The sequence below is a fragment of the Haliaeetus leucocephalus genome, unplaced genomic scaffold, assembly GCF_000737465.1.
Source record: "Haliaeetus leucocephalus isolate CR32 unplaced genomic scaffold, Haliaeetus_leucocephalus-4.0 Scaffold555, whole genome shotgun sequence".
Classification (NCBI taxonomy): Eukaryota; Metazoa; Chordata; class Aves; order Accipitriformes; family Accipitridae; genus Haliaeetus; species Haliaeetus leucocephalus.
This window is the reverse complement of record NW_010972991.1, coordinates 642,041-665,836: the sequence shown is the minus strand read 5'-3', so window position 1 is coordinate 665,836 and position 23,796 is coordinate 642,041. Positions and strand designations below refer to the sequence as shown.

General features: G+C 40.7%; 1 protein-coding gene across 1 annotated transcript in view; it reads right to left on the bottom strand.

The window, feature by feature from the left end:
- The window catches only part of FAM135B (family with sequence similarity 135, member B), an 80,744-nt gene that overhangs the window by 9,629 nt on the left and 47,319 nt on the right, over positions 1-23,796 (bottom strand). The window contains exons 6-12 of the mRNA XM_010577114.1: positions 18,187-18,340; positions 15,451-15,500; positions 11,936-12,091; positions 9,726-9,799; positions 5,139-5,293; positions 2,005-4,078; positions 63-229 (exon numbers count right to left, since the gene is read on the bottom strand). Coding sequence (XP_010575416.1) covers positions 63-229; positions 2,005-4,078; positions 5,139-5,293; positions 9,726-9,799; positions 11,936-12,091; positions 15,451-15,500; positions 18,187-18,340 — 2,830 coding nt within the window. The remainder of the gene's footprint in view (positions 1-62; positions 230-2,004; positions 4,079-5,138; positions 5,294-9,725; positions 9,800-11,935; positions 12,092-15,450; positions 15,501-18,186; positions 18,341-23,796) is intronic.

Here is a 23,796-nt window from a genome sequence, read left to right as displayed (position 1 = left end):
TCTGCCCTTTTTTTTTTCTTTACACCAAAATGACTTGCAAACAGCAATTCTCCTGGCCTTACCATCCAATCCATGGACACAGACAACCAGGTGAATTCCATCTTCCAAATTTTCTTCCTCTTCCTCTGGTGGAAAATATGGTATATCAGAAGCTAGTACAGATAAGTCACTGTACAGAAATCCTTCAATCTTCATTTCTTTTTTAAATTTTTCTTTGGCCTGATAAAAACTGGAGAATACATTAATTAATCACAATAGAACTGGGTGTTCAACAACAAACCTTCAAACTAGAAATGAGGAGGCTGGTATTGCAAGAAGTTATGTTTGCAATTTGCAAGAAATTATGTTTGCAACTTTCAAGTACAGACCTCGATACTATTTCTTATCTATTCTGATTGAGAGAAATCAGGATGCAGGGAATAAAATTTATTTCTGAGTGATTTGGCTACACACATGGAATAGCTAAAGCCCATTAGCACCTCACACCTGCCAGAGGAATGAAGGATTTACAAAAAATAATTTTCTGGTGGCCCATAACAATGAGACTAAGATACAGAATTAGCAATTTTGCATCTTAACAATGTCATGGCACTTACAGATACTGAAATGCAAATTGTATCATTTTGCTAGCATCAGATGCATTTATAGGCAAGTAGAAGGTGTTCTACCCATTCCGCAGACTGTGGACTTAAAGGATGCATGTCATATGGTAGATATTTTTGGTTTGGTTTGATTTCAGGCTCTTTTGAAAACATTTAGTAGCTAAGAGGAAGAGCAGCTCGGTGATGAAAGAATTAAGCTAACCCCTTTCCTACTCAAGGCCTAAAATTTGACACATGAATTCATTGTGAAGCATTCTGCTGGCTGAAGATGCCAAATTCTGCAGTGGCTTTTTGAAGTTTCAAAACTTATCCAGAACTTTTAGGAATTAATAATCACGACATAAGTGTAGAATTATGTAGAAAACTGGGATCGACCAGGTTAGGAAATAGAAACCTTTAAGGCTTGGGAATAGCTTCGGGTCACTTGATATGATGGTGAGCAATTACTTACATCAGTGCAACTGACTTTAAAGGGCCAAAAGAATGAAAAATCTAGCATTCAGGCCATGGACCTGGACAATCTGGATTCATGTGCATGAATACATGCTTAAATGTTTTGCTTCACAAAGAAGGAACAAATTTTGTGCTTAGATTGAGCAGGACTTACAGCAGGGTCTATAAAATGCACATCAAGATGCTTTCAAAAAAAAATAAAAATAAAGCCTTGGGTCACAAATGAATGCACATGCAGACAGCCAACACTGTGGGTAGCTGAATGTGTTGAGAAATTCCCATGCTACTGTTTTCCCTCAGCACAGCAGAAACACCAAAATATAATGGAAGTATACAAATGCTAGCATCTCAGTTTGTGAAATGGGCCACTGTAACATCAAGGCCACAATGTGGCACTTTTGCATTGGGCAATGAAGCAAGAAAAAAAAATAAAAGCCTCTTTTCCAGTTACCCAGGATGCCAGTTCTCCCATTTTTCCAGTTTGAGAAGCTGAAGCTGAGATCCTAGCAGCCAATCTGCGCTCCTGTTTCATAGTTTAGCTAATGAGTGCAATTATTTAAGCAGAAGAGAAAAAGAAGCTATGGAACTGCCATAGTGAACCGACTATCTGGGATCAATACTCAAGGCTGGGTAACCTTGACTTCATGAAGGAGGGCCAGATCATAAAGATTATTTAGACACCTAAATCCCACTGTTTTTCATGAGGATTAAGGACCTAATGTCTTTGATAGTCTCAGTCTCTCTGTGTTTTCAACCTTCCTGTCTATTTAGATTATTTATCCTATATAAACCATTTGTCTATTTGGATTATTTATACTGTAATTCCTCAGGCAGCAACTGTCTCTGAATACAAACTTACAGTATGCTTACTGTATTAGGGCCCTGAACTTCGTCAGGGTCTCTTGGCATTACAGTAACATTAATGAAGAAAGTAATTAGAAATTCTTACTTCAGCATTCTTTCATTGGTCTCTTCATCCATCTCATTTGAATTAGAAGAGACAACTCCAAAAGAGCCCAGAGGCTGGCGTGTGATGGGGAACGCGGCTTGTTTTGCAGAGAAGCCAACCATAGCAGGGGTCTCTTTGAGCACAGAAGAAAAGGGAAGACACGTGGCTGTGCAAGAGACGGAGAGGTTAACCACATCAACAGCTTTTCTGCTTTCCAGGGCTACTCCCTCCGTTGTTGCCAAATGAAACCCGGTGCCATTAGCTACATGTTTATGCTCTTGGCTGTTGGGTTCCTGAGGATATTCAGCCTGGCAAGATCCTGCAGCAGGGTCGGCTGAGGCAGGTGAGTCGTTGAGCTCAATTTCTTGTAACCCCTGCATTTCTGCGTACACTGCTGGGCCCTCATCAGCAAGAGAGCTACCACACTCTCCTTGCATTGAGCCAAATTCAGTTGAGGTTTCTGAAGGAGCTGGAACCAGATAGCAAAAATCTGGTACCAGCTTTATGCTTTGTGAGAAACTCTCCTCTCCTGAAATTCTGCTATTGGAGTAAAAGCCTTGTTGTATTTTTAAAGTGTCCAGCTGAAGTTTATCCTTTGGATCCTCAATGCGTGTATCAAACTTATCTATATTTTTGTCCAAGTATTTACAAGCCCTTGGTGGTTTTAAGCTGCACTCACCGTTGCTCTCCAGTGACTGGCACTCAGAGACATTATCTCGGAGCTGCTTTGGACAAATGGGTGGTCTTGCATTTTCCAAACTACAGTAAGTCTCTGGAAGACCTTCCTTCTCCTCCTTCCCTTGTAACTCAGTGTTACTGCTACTGTGTTTGACGGAGGGTTTGGGATGTCCTCTTGGTTCTAGCTGTCCACTTTCAGTAGTGATTTGACACTCAGAAAAGTCCACAATTAATTTTCCACCCCCACCCTCTGTTTCCATGCAACTTTTTAAGTTTCCTCCTGAATCTCCTGAAGTTGCTTCACTGTGTTTGGATATATCTACCTCCTCTGCAGGCTCTTCTGGGCTACTGATCTGAGGAGCTGAGACAGATTTTGTCAGTTTGGTAAGCTCCACTTCCCTCTCCTCTTCCTCAAAAGGCAAAGAGCTGATGGATGTGAGCGACGCTTGGATCCCACTGGGCAAGCTGGTATTGCTTTCTGTGTGGCCACCCTCCAGGGAATTTCGGTGGACGGCGTGCCTTCGTACCAAGTGGTGCAGGATCTCTCGATCGCTGGGTAGCTCTAGTGCCCGGCTACGAGCATCAGACCACGCCACTGAACTTGGTTCGCTTTCAATGCCTGAATCAGATATTATAGAGGAGGATCTTTTTATGACCCCTGACATCAGGGTAAATTCTTCACACTCCTCACCTCGTTGTTCCTTTGTAAACAATTTCACTTCAAAGCTGTGTGTGGGCAAAGCTTTCAAAACAGGGAGCAGGGCCTTGGTGTCTGGATCTCCTGTTTTTTCAAGACTAGTTAATTCATTCAGTGCAAGCTCAGACAAAGTGAAATTATTCTCAGGATGACTAGATTCATCTGTTTTATGTATTTCAGTCCTGTCTTCCAAGCCATCAGTTCCACATGCTCCACACTCATACTGAGCACTAACAATTAACACGGGCTCACTTTTGTGAGAATCCTTATTGCTGGGTTTCATATCTCCGTAGGTAACATCTGCCACAAACCTATTGTCTTTTAATAAAACTTCCTTGGGTGTTTTAAAGTCTTCTGATGTGCATTCTGTATTGCCTGGCTCTGAGTCAGAAGTAGTTTCCTTACTTGAAACAAAAATATTTTCAGATTTCCTTTGGCCTTCTTTGTTTGCTGTACATACCTGAGTTGTGGAGTGCTGGTTTAAACTCTTAGCTGTATAAGCAGCACCTTCAGTAGCACTGTATATGCAGGAGGGATTCCTGTTTATCCTATCTGTGTGTATTAGCAGAGTACCTTTCCCAAAGTCTCCTTTCATTACTGCTGTGGCATCAGTTGATGCAAAATCTTCGTTGTCATCTATTACATCCATTTGAGTATTTGCAGGAACCTCAAAATCAGGGAAAACTTCCAAATTCTGATCTGAAAGAAAGAAAGAAAAAAAGAAGTAGTGCCTGCAAGAACACAACAAATTACCTCAAGGTGATGTGGGACTTTAAAAAGTGATGGTAAGGCCTAAAAAAGTATGTATATTTATATTATATAAATTATACATACATTATTGGCATATTACAAGTGCAAATGCCAGAGTGCATTTAACTAGAATTATACTCACTAAACAGTTACAGTTAGGCCAAAGAAGACGATATCAATAAAATATAGCTTCCTCAGTATAATTGTATCTAAACAGCTAGTTTTTTACAGCATAGGTAAGCAAAACAAAGCTGACACTTCTTTGTATTCCTGCTGTCATATGACATTGTTCATAGTATAGCTCTTGCTTGTGAGTCAGTTTAATACTCAGTTTAATAGTTTAGATATCTGTAATAAGCATTGTCAAAATTTAGGCAGTTGGGTAACTCTGGAAGAGGAGTAATTTTAGACCACAGGCCATATTTACTAGACTATGGTCACCTATAACAGTAACACATATTGCTTCCTTGCTAATCTTAATCAATGTGTAAAAAGGGAACCAAGGGCTATGAGGTTTTACTACAAATCTCTGGAACTAAATAATTTCTTAATTAAAAATTCAGTTTGGGTACTCAAGGGGAAAATATTTTTTTGGAAAGCAATGCTGCCTTTCAGGGACAGTGTTCGGCTTTATGCTGATATTGTGGGGTTTTGTTCTGAGTTTCCTTACCACTAGATGTCACACTGGGGATGAAATTCATAGTGCTATATTTCCTTTAAATTTGTACTGTAACAAAAATCTGAAAGATTTTGTTTTCTTTCTAGATTTTGTGTCCAGCTCTTGTAACTAAACAGCTTACTTTGAAGATGAAAAATATGAAGCTACAGGAAGTACTCTAGTTTGTTACTAGGGAAAACAAGAATTCAGCTGTATTACATAGTGGATCACGCTCTGATCCAAGCCAGAGTCAGTCCAAGGGATGTGAGATTGCTTACCTTGGGCTGGGGAAGTGAACCTCCCTCAGCTCCAGCTGTCTCATGAAGCTGTACCTTGTGGTGTTTCACTCACCTTTGCAAGGCATATCCATGTACCTATCCTCAAAGATAACTGGGAGCGTGTTCCAGTCCCCATCTATGTCGAGGCATTCTGCCGGAAGCGGGGGCATGCTGGTGAAGTACTCCGAATTACGAATTTCTGTAGAAATCTGCCCATGACTTTGGATCCTGGCAGCAAAGTACAAAAGAAATTGAGCATATGAGTAGTTATTGTGCTGTTTCTCCATCACTCCTGCAAGCCCAACAGCCAAGCTGGATGTGTAGGCAGAGGACAGAGGCAATGTGCTTAAAAGGAGAGGAGGCACTACTGCATGATAAGGGGGTACCCAGAGCTCCTGGGAGTTTTCCCGTGAGTTGATTTCTATCTCTCAGTTAGAGATACCTACAACTTGCACACTCCCTCACTGCAAAAACCTCTGTCTTTTTGAAATTTTTCTAGCTGCCTCTGCCACAGGCTCCTGTTAGCTACCATACTGCATCGCTGTCGTCCCAGGGGTCACTGCAGCTGGCTCAGACTGGATCCCTCAGCCGGCTTTCTGGTCAGGAAAAGAGGTCTGTTACTCTGGCTGTGGCAAGGGTTTCAAAACCCAGATGCAGGAAGCAATAATAAAAAATTTGGTTGAGCAGTACAGAGAGGAACAAAGCCGAGAAGGATGCACGGCAGGCCCTCTATCTCACTTACACCAGTCCTCAGAGCACGATGATATCTCCCATACGTATACATCTGGAAGAGTTAAGACATATCAATTCAGCCACTGCCTGCTGGCAAACCTAGAATAACTGTCTGTTTACATCTTTTGGGCCCTGTAAAATGCTACCAGGCTTTCATCAGTGAATGTGACATTAAACTGGCACACAGATGTGGGTTCAGCTGTAATAAGTACAATAATTTTTAGTTCTGATGAGCTTTCCTATGTAAGCATGTCCCTCAAAAGAAAATGGAAAAAACATCAAATACAAAGTTTGTTTATTTGTGTTGACTCTTTGATGAATTAGTCTGCTTATCCTAAGGAATAAAGAGGAAGGCAACAAGCTTTTCATAGATGGTCAGCTGAAAGCAGTTCTGCACAGATCCCATACACAACACAATGGCAATATTTCAGATTGTCATTAGCAAAAGACAGGTAATCATCATGTGGCAGTTAACTGAAAAAACACACTTTATAAAGCAAAACTCAAACAGCAGATTTGTCATTCATGCCAGCATAGAAGATTCCTATGTCCAGACACAAATAACCTGTTCAGATCAGCTTATCAGCTTCAACTTCAGAACATAATTGTTGCTGTCGATCATTTGCTCTTACCTGTAGGCCAGTTATTTTTTCCTCAAAGATTAACAACTCATTGGTTGCTAAAATATGACTCAGACAGGAGTCAAAAACAGCTAACTGCTCATTTGTGCCTGCAGCAACACCTGAGTGTTTAGAGTTAACTCTCAGCACCATAATAAAGTTCTCACTGACATATTAATTAATAGCATCAGCATTTTACTAAAGACCACATGTAAAAATAATAAACTAAACTTGCTTTGAGACCAATCCTTGCAACAAAACATGAATCATTGTTATTGAAAGGTGTGAGAATTTTTTTTTTTTTTCTGTAAAATATTGGGACGATATGTCACCTCCTAGAGGCTCCCACCCTGTGTGATACCCAACCTATTGAAAATGGTGTGTCCTCTTTTGTCTAAGCAGTCAAATTCTGCCAGGCATGTAGGTGCATGGCCTCACACAGATCTCACAGTAACAGTACGGGAGGCAAAAAAAAGCTCTTGGCTGGTAAGAAGGAAGAAAGAACTGGGGGAAAAAACTGTTACTGTTTGAGGTGGTTGTACAGCACTTGGCATGCTGAGAGCTGATCTCACCTGGAGACTCTGTGGACCCAATTAATACTCCCTACTGCCACCCCCAACATTAATAATACTCTGGCAGGCAAGACTCTGTTTTTCCAACTACAACATTGTTTTGGGTTTGTGTGGAGGGTTTTAGTACCAGAGGAGGGGCTTCAGGGGTGGCTCCTGTGAGAAGCTGCTAGAAGCTTCCCCAGCTCCAAGTCGGACCTACCGCTGGCCCAGGCTGAGCCCATCAGTGACGGTGGTAGCGCCTCTGGGAGAACAGATTTAAGAAGGGGAACCTGCAGTGAGTGATGGGATTGGAATGTGAGAGGAACATCTCTGCAGATCCCAAGGTCAGTGAGGAAGGCGGGGAGGAGGGGATGTCCCCGCAGCCCGTGGTGAGACCAGATGGCAGGCTGTCCCCCCCCAGCCCACGGAGGGGAGCGGGGGAGCAGATGCCCCCCTGCAGCCCGGGGAGAGAGGAGCCCACGCCGGAGCAGGGGGATGGAGGCCCCACGAGATGGCCGCCGCTCCATGGGGAAGGCCATGCTGGAGCAGGCTGGGACTGAAGGACTGAGGCCCACAGGAAGGACCCACGCCAGGGAAGTTTGTGAGGAACTGTGGTCTGTAGGAAGGACTCACATTGGAGAAGTTTGTGAGGGACTGTCTCCTGTGGGAGGGACCCCACGCTGGAGCAGAAGAGCGTGAGGAGTCCTCCCCCTGAGGGGGAAGGAGCGGCAGAGACACCGTGTGACAAAGTGACCCCAATTCCCATTCCCCGTCCCCCTGTGCTGGTGGGGGGAGGAGGGAGAGAGAACCGGGAGTGGGGTTGAGCCCAGGAAGGAGGGAGGGGTGGGGGGAAGGTGTTCTAAGGCTTGCTTTTACTTCCTAATATCCTTGGTTTGATTTGATTTGTAGTAAATTAAATCGATTTTTTTTCTTCCTCAAGTTGAGCCTGTCTTTTGCCCATGACCATAAGTGGTGAGTGATCCCTCCCTGTCCTTGTCTCAACCCATGAGCTTTTCTTTATATTCTCTCCTCATCCCACCGGGTCTGGGGCAGGAGGAATGAGTAAGCAGCTGTGTGGTGCTTTGTTACCAGCTGGGTTTAAACCAAGACAATCCTCTAGCAAAATCAAAAAGAAAACATGACTCTGCCATGAGGCCTTTGTAGATTGAATTACCACATAGACCAACTTTTAAAGTTTGTAAACTATTTTACTTTTTTTTACTCAGTCCCCTTGATAATTACTGAGGAAAAATTATGTTTATTGGCAGGAAATGGGCTAGTTCTGTTGCTGCCTGGAGAAATAAAAGCACTTCTTGCAGTTAGACTTCCCTGTGTGCTAGGTTATGTTTGCTTGAATGGGGCTATGACTGTCTGTGCCCTCACCCCAGGATCTTGACATGGGGTTTTCCTTGTACATAGCTCACTTAAAACCTGACATAGGAGGGCTAAGTGAGCACAACTGGGTCCCTGCAGCCATGGTGCTGCTCTAATTCAGCAGAACAAGGTAGCCTTGTACAACCCATCCACTAATGAAGTCATGGCCCTTTCCATCAACACTGAATCAGCCCTAATGTCCCTACTGACAGCTCTGAGAAAGTGATTTTCTTCTTTGCACTAGGTCAGAAGCAGATGTCTCACTTAAGCCTCATCATCATGACAGGACCTGATGTCACGGCCTTTAAGCCCCTTCTGAAAGATGAGTTTCCACACTGGTAATGCTGTGTTCCCCCCCATGGTAACAGGCTGTTTCAGTGGACAAATAGTCTGGACATCCCTCATTACTCAGAAATTCAAATGTGAGCATCTTTCTTTGAACTCTGCCTTCAGGGATCAGGTCCACGTGCTCCACTTGGGATCATTGGCTAAAACTGAAGTCAGGATTTGTCCTGGTGTAGCTTTAAAACTGGCTCTTCATACTGCCCAGCTTGGTTCCAAGCAAGAAGTGTCAAGCAGAATGAAATACTTACTTTGCCAATGTTTTATAGCATATTTTTATGAATGCTGCTCAGTGCAACGTTTGTTTTCCTGGACTGTTTTGCACTGTTGATTCTCGGTCTATTAATTATCAGCCCTGAGCTCACATCCCTCCTACAGTTCCTCCAGCTAATGTGGTGGTATTCCACATTCCTGTCCTCCACTGCTGCATCTAGTGAACATTCACAGCTTTGCATTGGCTGTTTAATGCTCCTGTCTCCATTTAAAGATCCATTCTGCTATAGAAAGTAGGGCTGGTCTAAACACCAAAAGAAATCCATGACTGCCTACCTCAAAAATGTATATTAGGGATGGAAAAAAGTAAATGTTTAAATGTTAAGCTTTTGTTGCTTGTCAGCAGTTATTTCCCATTAAAAGTACCAGTACTGGATCTGGTGTAGTAGGTTTAGGAAGTTAACTGAAGAAAGGCATAAAAAAGTATTTCTGCAAGCCCTGAGGCTGGTGGTGTTGGTGGAGATACACTCTGAAAAAAAATCACCCAACTGCCACTGAGAAGAGAGGTGGGAAAAGAGGATGTCCTGCATCATATCCTTAAAATATAGTAATCTTGAAATTAATAATTTCTGGGGCCTGATAGGAGTCACTTACTTTTGACACTGATTTCAATGGTTTTACATTATGGAGCTGCAACAGACGCAGTGACTTCTCTCAAACGAAACTCCTCCATATCCAGCAGAAAAAGACCTGAGTCTTGATTGTAAAATGTTTTAAACTACGTTTGCAGTCATTCCAGTGATGAAGGAGGGTTAATGGGTTACTTACAGGCCTTCCTGGAACGTGAGCACAGCGAGTTTTTCATGCTCGGTATAGAAGAAGGCTTCTGAGAATCTCCTCACCTGGGAGAGAAACACACAAGTTAAACCTAAGATCTGCTGAAAGGTGCCAAATACAATCAGGCTAATAACAGAGCAGTGACTGTCAGGACCAGATTCCTTAGTATGCTTCATCTGCATTGCACCACACTGGTAACAGAAGAAACCAAAGACCTCAGTTCTGCTTCACTTTCCCACTCCAGCACAAAGCAGCTGGTGTAGTTGCTTATTTTACTGGGAGGTAAGAAGTGTCCCTTGACAGTAAATCAAGATTTGCTTACTTGTATCTTTTGATTACTTTTCTAAAAGCTATCAAATTTACCGTTTTCCCCTGTATTCTTAAAGTGGGGAAGATTTCTTCCTCTCCCACCATGCAAACCGTATAGTGGCAGTGAAGTGAGTTACTAAATTAGAACAATTCATAATTGATCATCTATTCTATGGGAACATCCACAGTGACTGCCAAGAGAGTAAAGGAAGTCTTATATATCAGCCCAGAGGATAATAAGCCCTATCATGGTAGAAACATATCTGCCTATGTCATGATACTTACAAATGAGAGCTATTCAAATCTCTTCATGGACATTAGGTCTGTTCAGTGTTGGATAATCAATTACAAAAGAACCACAGATCTGAAGTGGCTGGCAGAGCACAGAGTGTGAAATAAGCTATAAAAAATTCAGTGCTGCTATCTGCCCTGGAATAAGCTGTGAGTTTAAATGAATCAAGCATAATATGCAATCAAATGTACTAAGCTGTTAAACTGCAGCCCATACATTACTAATAATATTTGTAAAAGTGACCTCTGTTACAGTGTCAGAAAATGGCAGTGAAAAGCATATGTCATAGCATCTCGGCATCTCCCTAAATTCCAGCTATGCTTTAACAAACAGCCTTTCTAAAAAAAAGACTAGCATCCCTTCAAAAAGATTGTATCTTAACAGTATGACTTTTCATCTGGGGCTCTCAAACTGTTTTCCAGAGCTGGGAAAGTATCATTACACAGAGTTTATAAGGGGAGGAACTGAAGCACACAGAGATATGTAATTTGCCAAAGGTCAAGCAGGCAGTTGGCATCAGTCAAAGCTGGAACAAACCACAGGGTGGGATTCACCTTGCTGGAGCTGGGAGCACACAGAGTTGGGTCCTTTGGCTGAAAGCCACCAGGTCCTATCACAGTCAAGGGAGACCTAGTCAAATTAACCAGGAGAGTCTCAGCATCTGTCACTCAAGCCCCTCTTCCTGTGTTTTATGCCTTCTTTTTGCAAGCTTGGCTGTGCTTTTGGGGAGAGCAACTGGAGAGTTGTTCTGGTCACTCTGGAGAGTAACCGGACCTCCACTGACTTTGACGGGAACCAGAACATAAGCTAACATGTCAATACCTACACTGTAGACTCCTAAAGCTAAGCAAGGGAATCCTACCCTTTTCTCTATGTCCCTATTCTAATGATTAGATCAGACTATGAATTCTGCTCAGGTGATGTGCTGAACTGATGTCTGGTCAATAACCGAAAACGTCCTAATGGAAGACACAATACTTGCTGAAATAATCAGATAAGCAGATCTGACAAAGTTAGCTCAAAAGAAAAGTGCTTTTGTGCATTCTTTATTATCAGGTACAAGAAGCAATTTCCACATGAACAATATTAATATTTTGTGGTGTGCACCTCACTAGGAGAAAGGCAAAAACTAGCTATATATATATATCTGTATGTGACATAGTGAAGAGAACAGATCTATATTCCTCATGGTATTTTTGTGAAAGAAGTTCAGATAAAACAATCTTTTTTGGTTATTTGTCATTGTGATGCTTGTGCTTTTCAAAACAAATGTTTATGATTTATGGATATCTAGCAAGCACAGATGATATCTACCTCTTCCTACCCACCTCCTGTTCCATGTCTGATTCTGATGTTCAAAGTGCACTCATTTTACACAGGATCTTGGGTCCCATAAAAGCAACAGCCTTCAATACAGAAATTGAAATCTGTAATTTCAAATCCTGGGGTTCACCTCTTCTTTGCCTCTTGTCCTGCTCGACCCATTTCAAGTAAATAGTCATAGGGGCAGAATAGTATTGGAAATATATATCCAGATAAATAATTTAATGTCTTAAGGAAGTTACCATTACTGAACTAGCTTTTAACTTCTTAACATTACCCTCAGCATGTGATGTTCCTGAGTCAGATAAGCTGTAACTTCTGGATGGAGCGTTGCCACCTCCAGGAATTGGGTCCACAGGGCCAGGAGGTGGGAACAAAGCCAGGCGAGGTCCTTGCTTATCTGTTCTGCTATCTTCTCTGGATTGCTCAGCAACTGGAGGAGAGAAAGGATGTTTTGAGATCAAGACACTGTCATGAAGGAAAATCAGTTTATATGTTAGATTAAGTCCTTTTAAGAATTACAGCAACAAAAATTCTTCTTGATTTAGAATTATTATTAAAGCTACTATTTTTAGTTATTTTACCCCATATAAAGCTGGTGAGACTTTTGCTTTTACTCTTTAAAAGCCACATATTTTGCTTGAGGGAACAGCGTTAATTTTTGTGGACATGTTACTGCAGATGTAGTAAATGGGAAAAAGAAATCAAAGAAAGTGGGTTCCAAATTATCCACCAGATGGTGCTGGATGCTCTGAAATAATAAACCATGGTCCATCATCTCCTTTCTGATAGCAAAAGAAACCTTCTCAGCTATGTCACACTAGGACACCAGATGGGTGATTGAGGGGGGGAACAAACAACAAACCCCAAATCAAAACACTGTGTCCTCAACACATGATGAAAACAGACATCCCAGAGTCTGCTGTTGCTTCTCTCCCACACTAGGACATGCTGGGGCTCTCCATGCCCTCCAGCTCTAGGCTGCAATTCTGTGCTAAAGCTCTGCAGCCCAGGAAGAGCATTTCAGCAGAAAAGTCTTGGCCTATCAATCTCCCTGGTTTCACAATTTCTTCAGCAAGAGACAGACATTGTATTTTACCTCCATATTTTGGCACAAAGAGTACAGAACTGAGCCTTCATCTTTTCCTAGGGTCCCTACCTGCTTCCATGAAACCAGTAATACTACCAGAAATATTCCAGAACTAATACCAGAGGAATTGCTTATCTGTTCTTGGCCAGGTCTTTCTTTGGTTAGGACTGCAGTCTAGCTGAAAGCCTGCTTATTTTTCACATTTTATTATGCAGGTAGTTTCCAGATTGGTGACACTGCAAACTAAGCCATGATTAAAAACAAATTGTCTGTGTGAGAGAGAGAGAAATAGAGAAAATATATGTGTGGATAACACAGGTATTGTCACTGAGTTTGCATTGTTTGGGTGCCATTCTGTTTTAATGTCTTGTCCAAAATGGCACAAGCTCCAGTACCCATGCTGGTACTGGAAAAATCGGGGGCATACTGGTAGACAAAAGATCCTGCCCAAACATTTCTCTTTGCAGAGTCAGGGCACTACTTTATTTACTGCACTCAATTTTATATGCTGTATGTCTTTTTTTTGTCTTTTTTTTTTTTTTAGTTAGTCAGTAAGCTGCCTCTTAGATCATAAACTGAAAACACAGTCTTCAAAGAAGATGCATTATTAATGCAAGCAATACTAGGAATAGGTGTGTGATGGCTATTTTTCTAGTTTATTGGTTCTTAACCTTTTGAACATATTCGAGAGGAAGGAAGAAAGGAAAAGATGATGCCTACTTCTAATTGTGAGAGTCTTACTGCACTACCACACACAGGACAAGAGCTTAGCAGCACTAGTGATGCAGGTCAAATCCCAGAGACTCAGTTCCTCAGAGCAAAACCCAGCAACTAAAATGATCACCAAATGTGATTCTGGCTACTCCATTCACATACCTGCTGCTGGGCTGTTCCCTGTGACTGCACCTTTCAAGCCCCACTCAGGGTAGTCTGGATTTAACAATACTGTCACGCAAAACAAATCAAGAGGGTTTTCTGAGGAGTTATTTTTGCTTGTCTGTTTACAAATCAATCAATCACACAATTAAAAAAAAAATAAACCCCTTCCACTTTCTTCTGCATTGAGTATCTGCTGTGTTCTTGGATTGAATACAAAGCTATGGCAGGTTAAACTCACTTTTTTCTTCTTTTGTTTGTATTTAATTTTAAAAATTGACCTGGCTCTGGTAACACAGTGGTAATGTGAGACTAACCCTACAGGCTTCTGTCTGTGTGGGTTTTAATAGCATTTTCTTCCTTTATAAATGACTGGTTTTCCTATGTTCTGCTGAAAAGAAATGGTTTCAGTTCACATACTCCTTGAGGCAAAATACTGGGAAAGCATTGCCAATACTAATCTGTATACTATACAGAGGTACATACGACTTCAGCACTTACGCTGCAGCTGCACCTATGTCCCGTCAATATTGTACAAGATCTCAACTTTCATGTCTTGAAAGTCTCTGCAAATTCATTGTCTTTATCATCAATTTATGCATAGATGGATAGAGAGCTATCATCCCAGGATGCTAAGGCAAAACATTTTCACAGCATACAGGAAAACCAAAGTTTTTATAACACCCCAGAGAACCAGCTGTTCTAGCTGTTGTGTTCACCTATCTGTTGCTACGCTATATCACCTATGTTGCTATGCTGTTCCCAGGAGCTTTCAAACAGTCAAAGCAGTGTGGCTTTATTAATATTGCCAAGCAAAACAAGTCAATAAGCTTTTTGGGAGAACAAGAACTGGACAGGAATTAGAAAACATAGAGAAATTAATGCTGGCATTTTCTGATGTATGCCAAGCCAATTTGGACTTTTCCAGACTCAGAGAATATAAGTCCAAAGGACACTCTAGATTGTGTTGTCTGACCTCCTATACACTTAGTGTCTAAATCTAGTAGAGCTGAGCCCAATAACTTATGTTTCTCTAAATCAAATTTATATGAAATCAGATTTCTTGCAAAGTATCCAAGTCATGATTTAAAATTAAGAAATTTGCCATTTCAAACATTTTTCACCCATGGCTGACAAACATTAATCCACCATTTGTAAATGGAGTGTGAATGTACTTCCAGTTTGGTTTGGCTTCAGCTTCCCTCTCTTAATTGTTATTTTGTCATTCTTCCCTATGCTGTCCCTCCTGCTAATAAACTGAGCAAATCAAATCTATTAAGTCTCTGATTATAAAGCATTTTCCCCAGTGCTCAGCTGATGCTTGCATTTCTTCCTGGCACCCTTGATGACTTGTCTGTGTCTCACTTGAACTAAACGTGGCAGAAGGAAGTTCAAGAGAGCAGTTCAGTCACTTCTGTGCCAAAATCACTTTTTTCCTCCCATGAGCCTCTCTACACATTTAGGCATTTTTATTTTAAAAGATATGGTTGTACAACCTGCCAAAGTATCTTTTATCCTGTCAGCATAAAAGCTGTAATTGCAACCTACTCCCAAATAATTTTTTTCTGCATACTCTGATACTCAGGGCTAGGCTTACTGAAGGATGTTAAAGCAATCCAGCTGGTGACTTGTTAAAAGTGACACAAGCATCTTGTAAGTGACTAATCAAAATTATGTGAAATTGTTGGTGGAAGAGAAACATTCAACAAACTTTCTGATGGCACCAAATTCCTTTTCTCCCCGCTCTGATACGTGACTGGGCTATCTCAGTGCACTTGAAAAATGGACTTGAAAAACGTATGGGCAGATTCTGTTGAAGAAAATACCTGCAGCTCCATACAAAGCTGAGATAACGTCTCTTCCACAGATAGCTCCTCTAGGGAAAAAACACAAAGAAAAAGATCAGGTTTGAGAACAGTAGATGTGAAATGTTAATGCTCTGCTGTTTATTCATGTGAGAAATAAATAGGTCATTTGATATTTTTCCCTGACAGACAAGTTTCTGTTTGGATGTGGGCACTCCACAACCCACCTTGTACTGGTACAGGTGCAGGCACAACTTCTGCTCTGGTAAGCTGGACCACTAAACCTGTAGAAGTTCTGGAATGTTGTTGTCAGGACTAAGACAACAGAATTTGGTTTTTCGTTGTCTTCCCTTTCTTTTACTAGAAGTTTGCTTGTTAGCCTTTGGTATTTGTGGCCAACTCCAGAACTGAATGCAGAATCTCACTGTTGCAAAGTCTGAGAAAATGATGTGCAAGAAATGGTCCTCCCTATTGTGCTACACAGGACTGTGTAAGCAATACCAGATATCTGACTAGTAAAAGAAAGGTTGGGCATCTCTGTACTGCCTTGTGGAGTGTGAAGTACCTGTCCACTCCTACAGCAAGCAGCAGGGCTTTGATCTAGTCCTGTGAGAATGCAGCACAGGGACACTCCACTTTAAATGCACCACAGACTATAAGGCAAAGGAGGACATAAATCAAGTCTCCAACTTTGGCAGCTTGATTTTGCAATGCGGAACTTTCTAATAGTATCCTTAAAGAAACAAAGCAGAACAACAAACGATCCCCTCCCCAATACCCAAATGACTCTTCTCAAATAGTACTAAGGAACGGGAAAGGACAGCCTTAAGAAGACCCATCCTCAGCTGGTAAAATGTAGGAAACAATCATTCCCACTTTTAATGTCTAAACTAAGCTTTCTTTTTTTTTTTTTTTAATATACTAATCAAGGAGCTAGAAAAAAAGAATTAAGAAAGTCTGCAGAGATTTATAGCCTTGGATATATCTTAACTGTCTTTAGAAAATTGATGAGAATAATCTGATCAATATACAAGTTTACAGCTGAATGAGTCATTTACATTCTCCCCCGGTCAGTGGAGAAAAATGAGCAAGTACAAGGTGCAGTTCATGCCACGCCAAGGTAGAAAGCACTACTTGTCAGATAACTTATTTTATTGTCCTAAATGGGCCTTTTTCTCCCCAATGATTGTAAGGAGAAAGATATAAAAATTTGCTTCATATGCATGATACTGGGTGAATCTTATACCCCATGATTTTGCTGAGTTTTGCAACAGGCGTCAGAAGATAAGCCTTAAAACCAAATCTTCAGTAGATTTTCAGACTGTGAATAAAATGATGCAAATAGCACTCTGCTCAAGAGACTAAAAAGGGTATTTGCATTTAGCAAATTTGCATGCATTACAACAAGTACATTTGCAAATTAAGTGCCTGCTTCAGTACCAGTAGTCATTTGAAAACCAAGCTAATTGTATTTAGAAATCCAATATGTGCTCTGGGGTAGGTCTTGAGTTGTGGTCAACCAACCATACACAACTCTGCTTTCTCCCAACCTATAAGCCTGTCCAGGTGAGACACAAATCATGTATCATGTGCCTGACAACCAAGGTGCCTGAAGCATGAGTTTAGTTGCATGTTGGATTCTGTCTGAGAGCTCATAAGTTGCAAATAAAAATGCTGTAATTTTTTTTCCTCATAGCTGGATTGAATAACACAGTATGTGCTCTTCCCACCCTATGAGTTTTAGGCTATCTTAAAGGGAAATATATGTTGGGGAACAAGACATGAAGTGGAAAACAGGAACTATCAAGTCCATAAGTCTGTAAAGCATCATGTATTATGTTTGATAGTTCTTGTATACAAGCACTACACAGTGAAACTGGAAAATGTTTTTTTTACTCCCTTTTTAAATCTGCTGGCCAATGCAATCAACTCTCCTAATATAATTATCTCAGCAACATAACAAACTGGTAACTTCAAAACCTGTATACAGAAATACAAAGACAACAAACACATAGATGTGACATCATCAGCCACATTCCCTGAATTCAAAGAAACAGGTGGGAGAGCTGGAATTAGTCAGGGATGCACCTCATTTTCACAGGAGTTCATGCTCCCATTACAAACATGACTAAACACAAATTACAGAGCTCCATCCCACAAATCCAGCCAGCCAGTTGCTTGCACATTGAACCTAGCAGGCCTGACCAGTCAAAAAAAGTCTCCACCAAACCCAGAAAATCTATTAAACAATTGAATTAGGAAGAAAAGCAGTATCATTTTAAAGAACAAGTTGTAATTATGTAATTGGCAGGGAAGAAATACATTGCAAATTGTAAATGAGGGAGTATGTTTCAAAAACACCCATATCACCTTTCAGATTTTGCTTTTCATTTTTTAAAAAATTTTGTTCAAGAGAAAAAAAATATGCTAGAGTCTTCCCCAGATTTCATGGCAATTCAGAACTGCAAGTTCAAGTCTTCAAAAAGCAACTGAGGCCAAAAATCAATGAAAGGCAAGTATTTTGAGAAATCTGTCAAAACATTTTATCCCTTTACACATCAGGCCACATTCTATAAAAGGATTTGCATGAGATGAGAAGGCAGTCACCTTTAGAGTGTGCCAGAACAAACATTAAGCAGAAAACACAACAAAAATCCTCCAAAATCTCTAAACAGCCCAGGAGTTTTGGGACTAAAATGTGTATTGAAAATGTAGCACTGTAAAATAATCAGTGATTTTAAATGTCCGTTCACTTACCCAACTTCAGCTGTGGTAAATCGGGAATCTCCTTCATTATGAGGGTGTAGTACATATGAAGTCCTCTTTGAGCATTCAAGAGCAGAAGACAGAGGTCCTTATGCCATTTGTATGCATGCTGCATGCAGTTTTCAGATGGCACATAAAAGCTGCCCTGTGTAACAAAAGTATCAAGAAAATAAAATGCAGAGATTAAAATTCATGGTCTCCATTTGTCCTAGAGGTTTCCACAAAAATCCAGTTGTGGGCAGCCTTTTATTTCTAATCAAGCAGTTGGCACCAAAGAGAGATTTTAACTGTCCCTACTTCCTAGCCACCTAACTAGCTAGATGTGTAATCATAATAGTATCTCATTCTAAATGTACGTTTTGCCCAAATCGTACCAAAACTATTAGGTCCCAGCAATGCTGTCACGGGTACAAAGACCTTCAGTCCAAACACTCCAACAAGAGCAGTCCATCTCTGTCCTTCACACATGTCCCACTGTGAAGCCAAAGTCTCCCCATAATGTAGAAAGTGCTGTGCAAAACACACCCTCTCTGCTATAGGAGGAGGAATGCAAAGGACTATAAAGATGGCTACATTCACTTTCCTTTTTCCTCTTATCCTCTTATCCCCTTGTGCAAAAGTTGTAGCTCAATGGTATTGTGGTATGCTTTGTTACGTGTATTAGGGAAAAAAATACAGATGGCATTGCTATACTATCAACAAATATGAGCCACTCTGTACTCCAGGATCAATGTTTGGATTAGTATATCTCTTGTGGGAGGAGATGTAATTGGAGAGATCACAGCATGTTTAATACAGAAATTTCCCAAACAACACATTTACACTTAGAACATAGGCTAAGTTTGCATTAGGGTGCCAGAAATCAAAAGTTTTCACTTCTGTCAAAAAAACACTGCTTATATAAATTACTCGTATTTGAAATTTGCACTGCTCAGATTTAAAATAAAACTATTTATTAAACTGTGTGTTTGTGCCCAGGATTTCATGGATAGTTGCAAAAAGTAGTATGACAACTATCAGTAACAGCTCATATTTCTGAGGTCTCTGTATGCATTTTACAGTTTTTATCCAGTGTTGCAGTAGAAAGGTGTGTGAGCACGTGCAATCAATGATTGTATCTAGTTGTTGTCCCCCCAAACAGGAGTAAGTTATCTGTATGGCAGGAGAAGAAAGGGTTATGAAAACAGAGCAGTCAGAAAGCCACATAGGTGCTCCTTGAACTCTGTGAAACACTAGGTAAATTGAGAATACATCTAGGTGTGCTTTTTACAGCATACGGGCTGCACAAAGACACCAGGATGGGACTCTCACTGTTGCATGGCTATGGAGAAACATGAACAACTTGCAACTTAGTCCACTGCTTATCATTGATAGGATAAGAATACAATGCCTACATGCCAACTGGGTACTGATTGCCTTTTCAGACACTGACAATCCCAATAACTATGCATCTCCAGGAGCAACAGTGAAGATTCACCAACCACACACCCAGTGCATCTTTTGTGTTTTTCTCCCTTTGTTTCCCTAAAGCCTGTATTTCATGCCTCTTAGCTTGAGCTCAGATTTTTCTCTCAGCTTTCTCATGCAAATCTTCAAGATATTAGCTAGCATTATATGGTAGACACAAAGGGGACTGCTCATCTGGACCCACAGAGAAATGGCTGATGATAACTGACGGAGTTGGTTGTTCTTGGAAGGTTTCAAAAACTTCAGCCTCAGCATGAATCTACTTTACTCTCACCATGGAATATAGCATAAAGAAATGCTGCTGGAAACAACAGAAAATTGGAAGTGGATTGATATAGAATGTCATGAAAAAATGTCCTCTTTTATAATCCTTTGCTGATTTTTTTAAGCAAAAATTACTCCTGCATTTAAATGCTACACTGACAAGCAGAAGGAAAAATGTGAGATAATTTCATAGTTCATATCAATACTATAACATGGTATTGCTGTGCAAGACTACACTTTAATGGGTCTATTTTCAGCCTCTCTTGGCATAGATTATTGTTTAAAACTAAAAATAAAAAGTAATAAGAAAATGAAATTGCAGGTGGGCTCAAAAAATATGTGAATTAAAGATGTTTAAAGTCTTTATCAGTGAGCTCTGTTTAAAATTCTTTAGTGTTTGCCCACTTCTCTTATGGTGCTTTTTCAAATTTGACCTCAGCTGAATTAATAAAAATTCTTAGAGACCAGGTAGTTCAACTTACTGAAGCACAGGGTTTAGGAGGGTACACTTTGGAAAGATTTACATGGTGGCAAAAAATAGAACGGGGAAAGAACCATTATTAAAAAAAAAAAAAAAAAAAAAGACTTCATTGAGCATTGTATGTTAGCAGCATAACTTGGTCATTATTGTAGAAATTTAGAATGATTTAGGCTGGAAGGGACCTCTGGAGATCATCTAGTCCAACTGCCTGCTTAAAACAGGTCTAATCAGATCCAGCTGCTGAGTGTTGTGTCCTGCTGAGTCTTGAACATCTCTGAAGAGGTAGATTCCACCACCTCTCTGGGCAACATGCTCCATTACCCCCTTCACAGTAATTTTTTTTTTCCTTGTATCAAAGTCAGCATTTCCCAGGTTTCAACTTGTCTGTGTTGCCTCTCATCCTATTGCCATGAACCATCAAGAAGAATATGGCTTCTTCTTCTCTTTGTTCTTTAATTGGATAGTTGTAAATGACAGTCACATTCATAGAATTGTAGAATCATGAATGGTTTGGGTTGGAAGGGACCTTTAAAGGACATCTAGTTCCAAGCCCCCTGCCATGGGCAGGGACACCTTCCACTAGACCAGGTTGCTCAAAGCCCCATCCAACCTGGCCTTGAACACTGCCAGGGAGGGGGCATCCACAACCTCTCTGGGCAACCTGTTCCAGTGTCTCACCACCCTCACAGTGAAGAACTTTTTCCTTACATCTAACCTAAATCTACCCTCTTTCAGTTTAAAGCCATTACCCCTTGTCCTATCACTACATGCCCTTGTAAAAAGTCCCTCTCCAGCTTTCTTGTAGGCTCCCTTTAGGTACTGGATTCCCTCTGAATCTTCTCTTCTCTGGACTGAACAAGACCAGTTTTCTTGGGCTCTCCTTGTACATCATGTGCTCTAGCCCCTGAGTATGTTGGTGCCTTTTACTGGACTGGCTCGAGTAAGTCCATACATCTCTTGTACAGGGGAGCACAGAACTGGACACAGTACTCCAGATGTGTCTCACCAGTGCTGAGGAGAGGGGAAGGATCACCTCCCTCAAACTGCTGGCAATGGTCTCAGGGATGCTGCCCCGACTTCTCTTTTTTTTTTTTTTTTTTGGCAGCACTGTTACCTATAACAGAGAGCTTGAAATGCATCTGCTTTTGTTGAGAAGGACCTCCATTTTACTTTCTCTTTTGTAGACACAGGAATGAGAAGAATTTACCTGCTTTGTGTCCTCTTTCAAACATTTCTGTCAATTAATCCTACAGATTTACTCAGGCTTTCAGGAAATAAATTAAGTATGTATGAATCCAAAAAAGGTCAGCTATTTCTGAAGATTCTTTAACATTAAGTCCCAAACCAATTAGTTTCAGAGACACTGCCATGAAAAAGCAACAGGCACCTGGAGTCATTGCCCTACTAATCTGTCACCTGAAGATTTTAAATGCCAACATGAATTTGTTTATTTACTCCAAAAAACAACTCTAGGATTGATGTTACTGTGGGGGTTTTTTAATGCATGAATAGCAAGAGTGTATGTATGGGGAACTAGGTTATTTCTTTAACAACAGACACAAGTCACCTCCTGATTGTTTCAGAGCTCTAGGGTCCTCTGGAATCAAGAGAAAGAGCAGAGCCTTTGCCACCATTTCAGCCATACTCTTTACAATTCAGTCTGGATCCTCATTTTGGAAAAGGAGATGCTTTAGGATGGTAGAAGTTTGACTAGCAAATGGTGCAGTCCTGGAATTGGAACAGGCTTCCCAGGGAAGTGGTTGAGTGACCATCCCAGGAGGTATTTAAAAGATGTGTATACACGGCACTTAGTGACATGTTTTAGTGGTGGACTTGGCAGTGTTATGTTAACAGTTGCACTCAATGATCTTAAGGGTCTTTTCCAAACTAAACAATTCTATGATTCTATTCTATGATTCAGTGCCTTAAAGACGTTACTGCTCTCACAGGACTGTTTCTTCTGAAAGTTGTCACACACATACACCATGCAGAGCAGGACGTAACAGCAATTATTAAGCCCACCTCAGGGATAGTTTAAGCTAATATGAACTAAGGTCTGTTCATCCTCATCTGCAGGGACCCCAGCAGGGCAGGCATCTGTCAGATAATGCCATTATAAACTGCTTCAGCTAAATCAGCTTATCCATCACTGTTCAGTAAGCTGAGAAATGTCAAGAAATGTCTTCCTTTGGGATGGCCTGAAGATTGCAAACCTTCCACATTCGCTCTTTTAATTGCCTCTTCTTCTGTGCATTTATTTAGGTGGTCCCCTATTTCCTAGGTTATAGCCTGAAACAGGGATTCAGACTACAATACTAGCAAATGAAGTTCAGTAACAAACATGGTACGTACTATTTTAAGGAAAAACACTGCCATAAAACTAGCAGTCAAGAAAACCAGTGGCTATGACCCATTAAACAGCTCAGGTCTCTGGGTTTCTTGCATCAGGAGGACAGATAACAGTTTACTTCTGGTTAAGACAAAACTATTAAAACAAAAGTTCATAACGAAGCTGACATTCCCAGTTTGCACAAAGCATGATGGCTGCCCCGGGCTTGTAATATCCATTGTAAAAGTATACGTTAGTTCCTTTTGTAAAGATTCTCATTACATTTTGAATTAATTCCTTTGGTCTACTGTTATTTCAATCTCATTAGTTTGTAGGTAGACAGATTTTTCTATGCTACTTGCAAAACACATGCACTGATTTCCTTTTTCAAGACCCTCTCTGTCTGTAACAGTAGACTGTATCTCTGGCGTTTGACCTTTTCTAATGCTGAAAATTTTGGGAGCAAATGAATACCTGACAAATGTTCAATTCAAGACTTACCACCTAAAGGTACTCTGATAGCAAAGATGGATGACAACACAGAAGCTAATAGTACTGCCACCAGAGAAAAGTATGACTTCCATTGTGCCAACATCTCAGAGGCAAAAGAGATCAAGAAAGACAAGACATGATGGAAAAAGAGACAGTCAGGGAAACAAAGTAAACAACTGCAAATAATGCTGATAATTGCGGACTCTGCAATGATTTGCTTTAAGAATTGGGTTTTTTCCTGTGATATTTGAAATAACATCAGCTGTATTGATCCCAGATGAAAGAAAAGGAATAAAAAAAAAAAAAAAAGAGAAGGAAAAGTTTTACCAAATTTGGACACTAAACTAGTCCTGTAAGTGCTAGATTTGAAACACTGGAGACAGGGGGGTTGATAAGGTTGTACCTTGTCTAATCTCCTATAGAATATGTTCTTTTGTTGTGCTCCACAAACTAGAAGTGAGGCACCAAACAATGTATAATACTGAAAGTAGAATCAAAGAATCATAGAAATGTTTAGGTTGGAAAAGACCTTTAAGATCATCGAGTCCAATCATTAACCTAACACTGC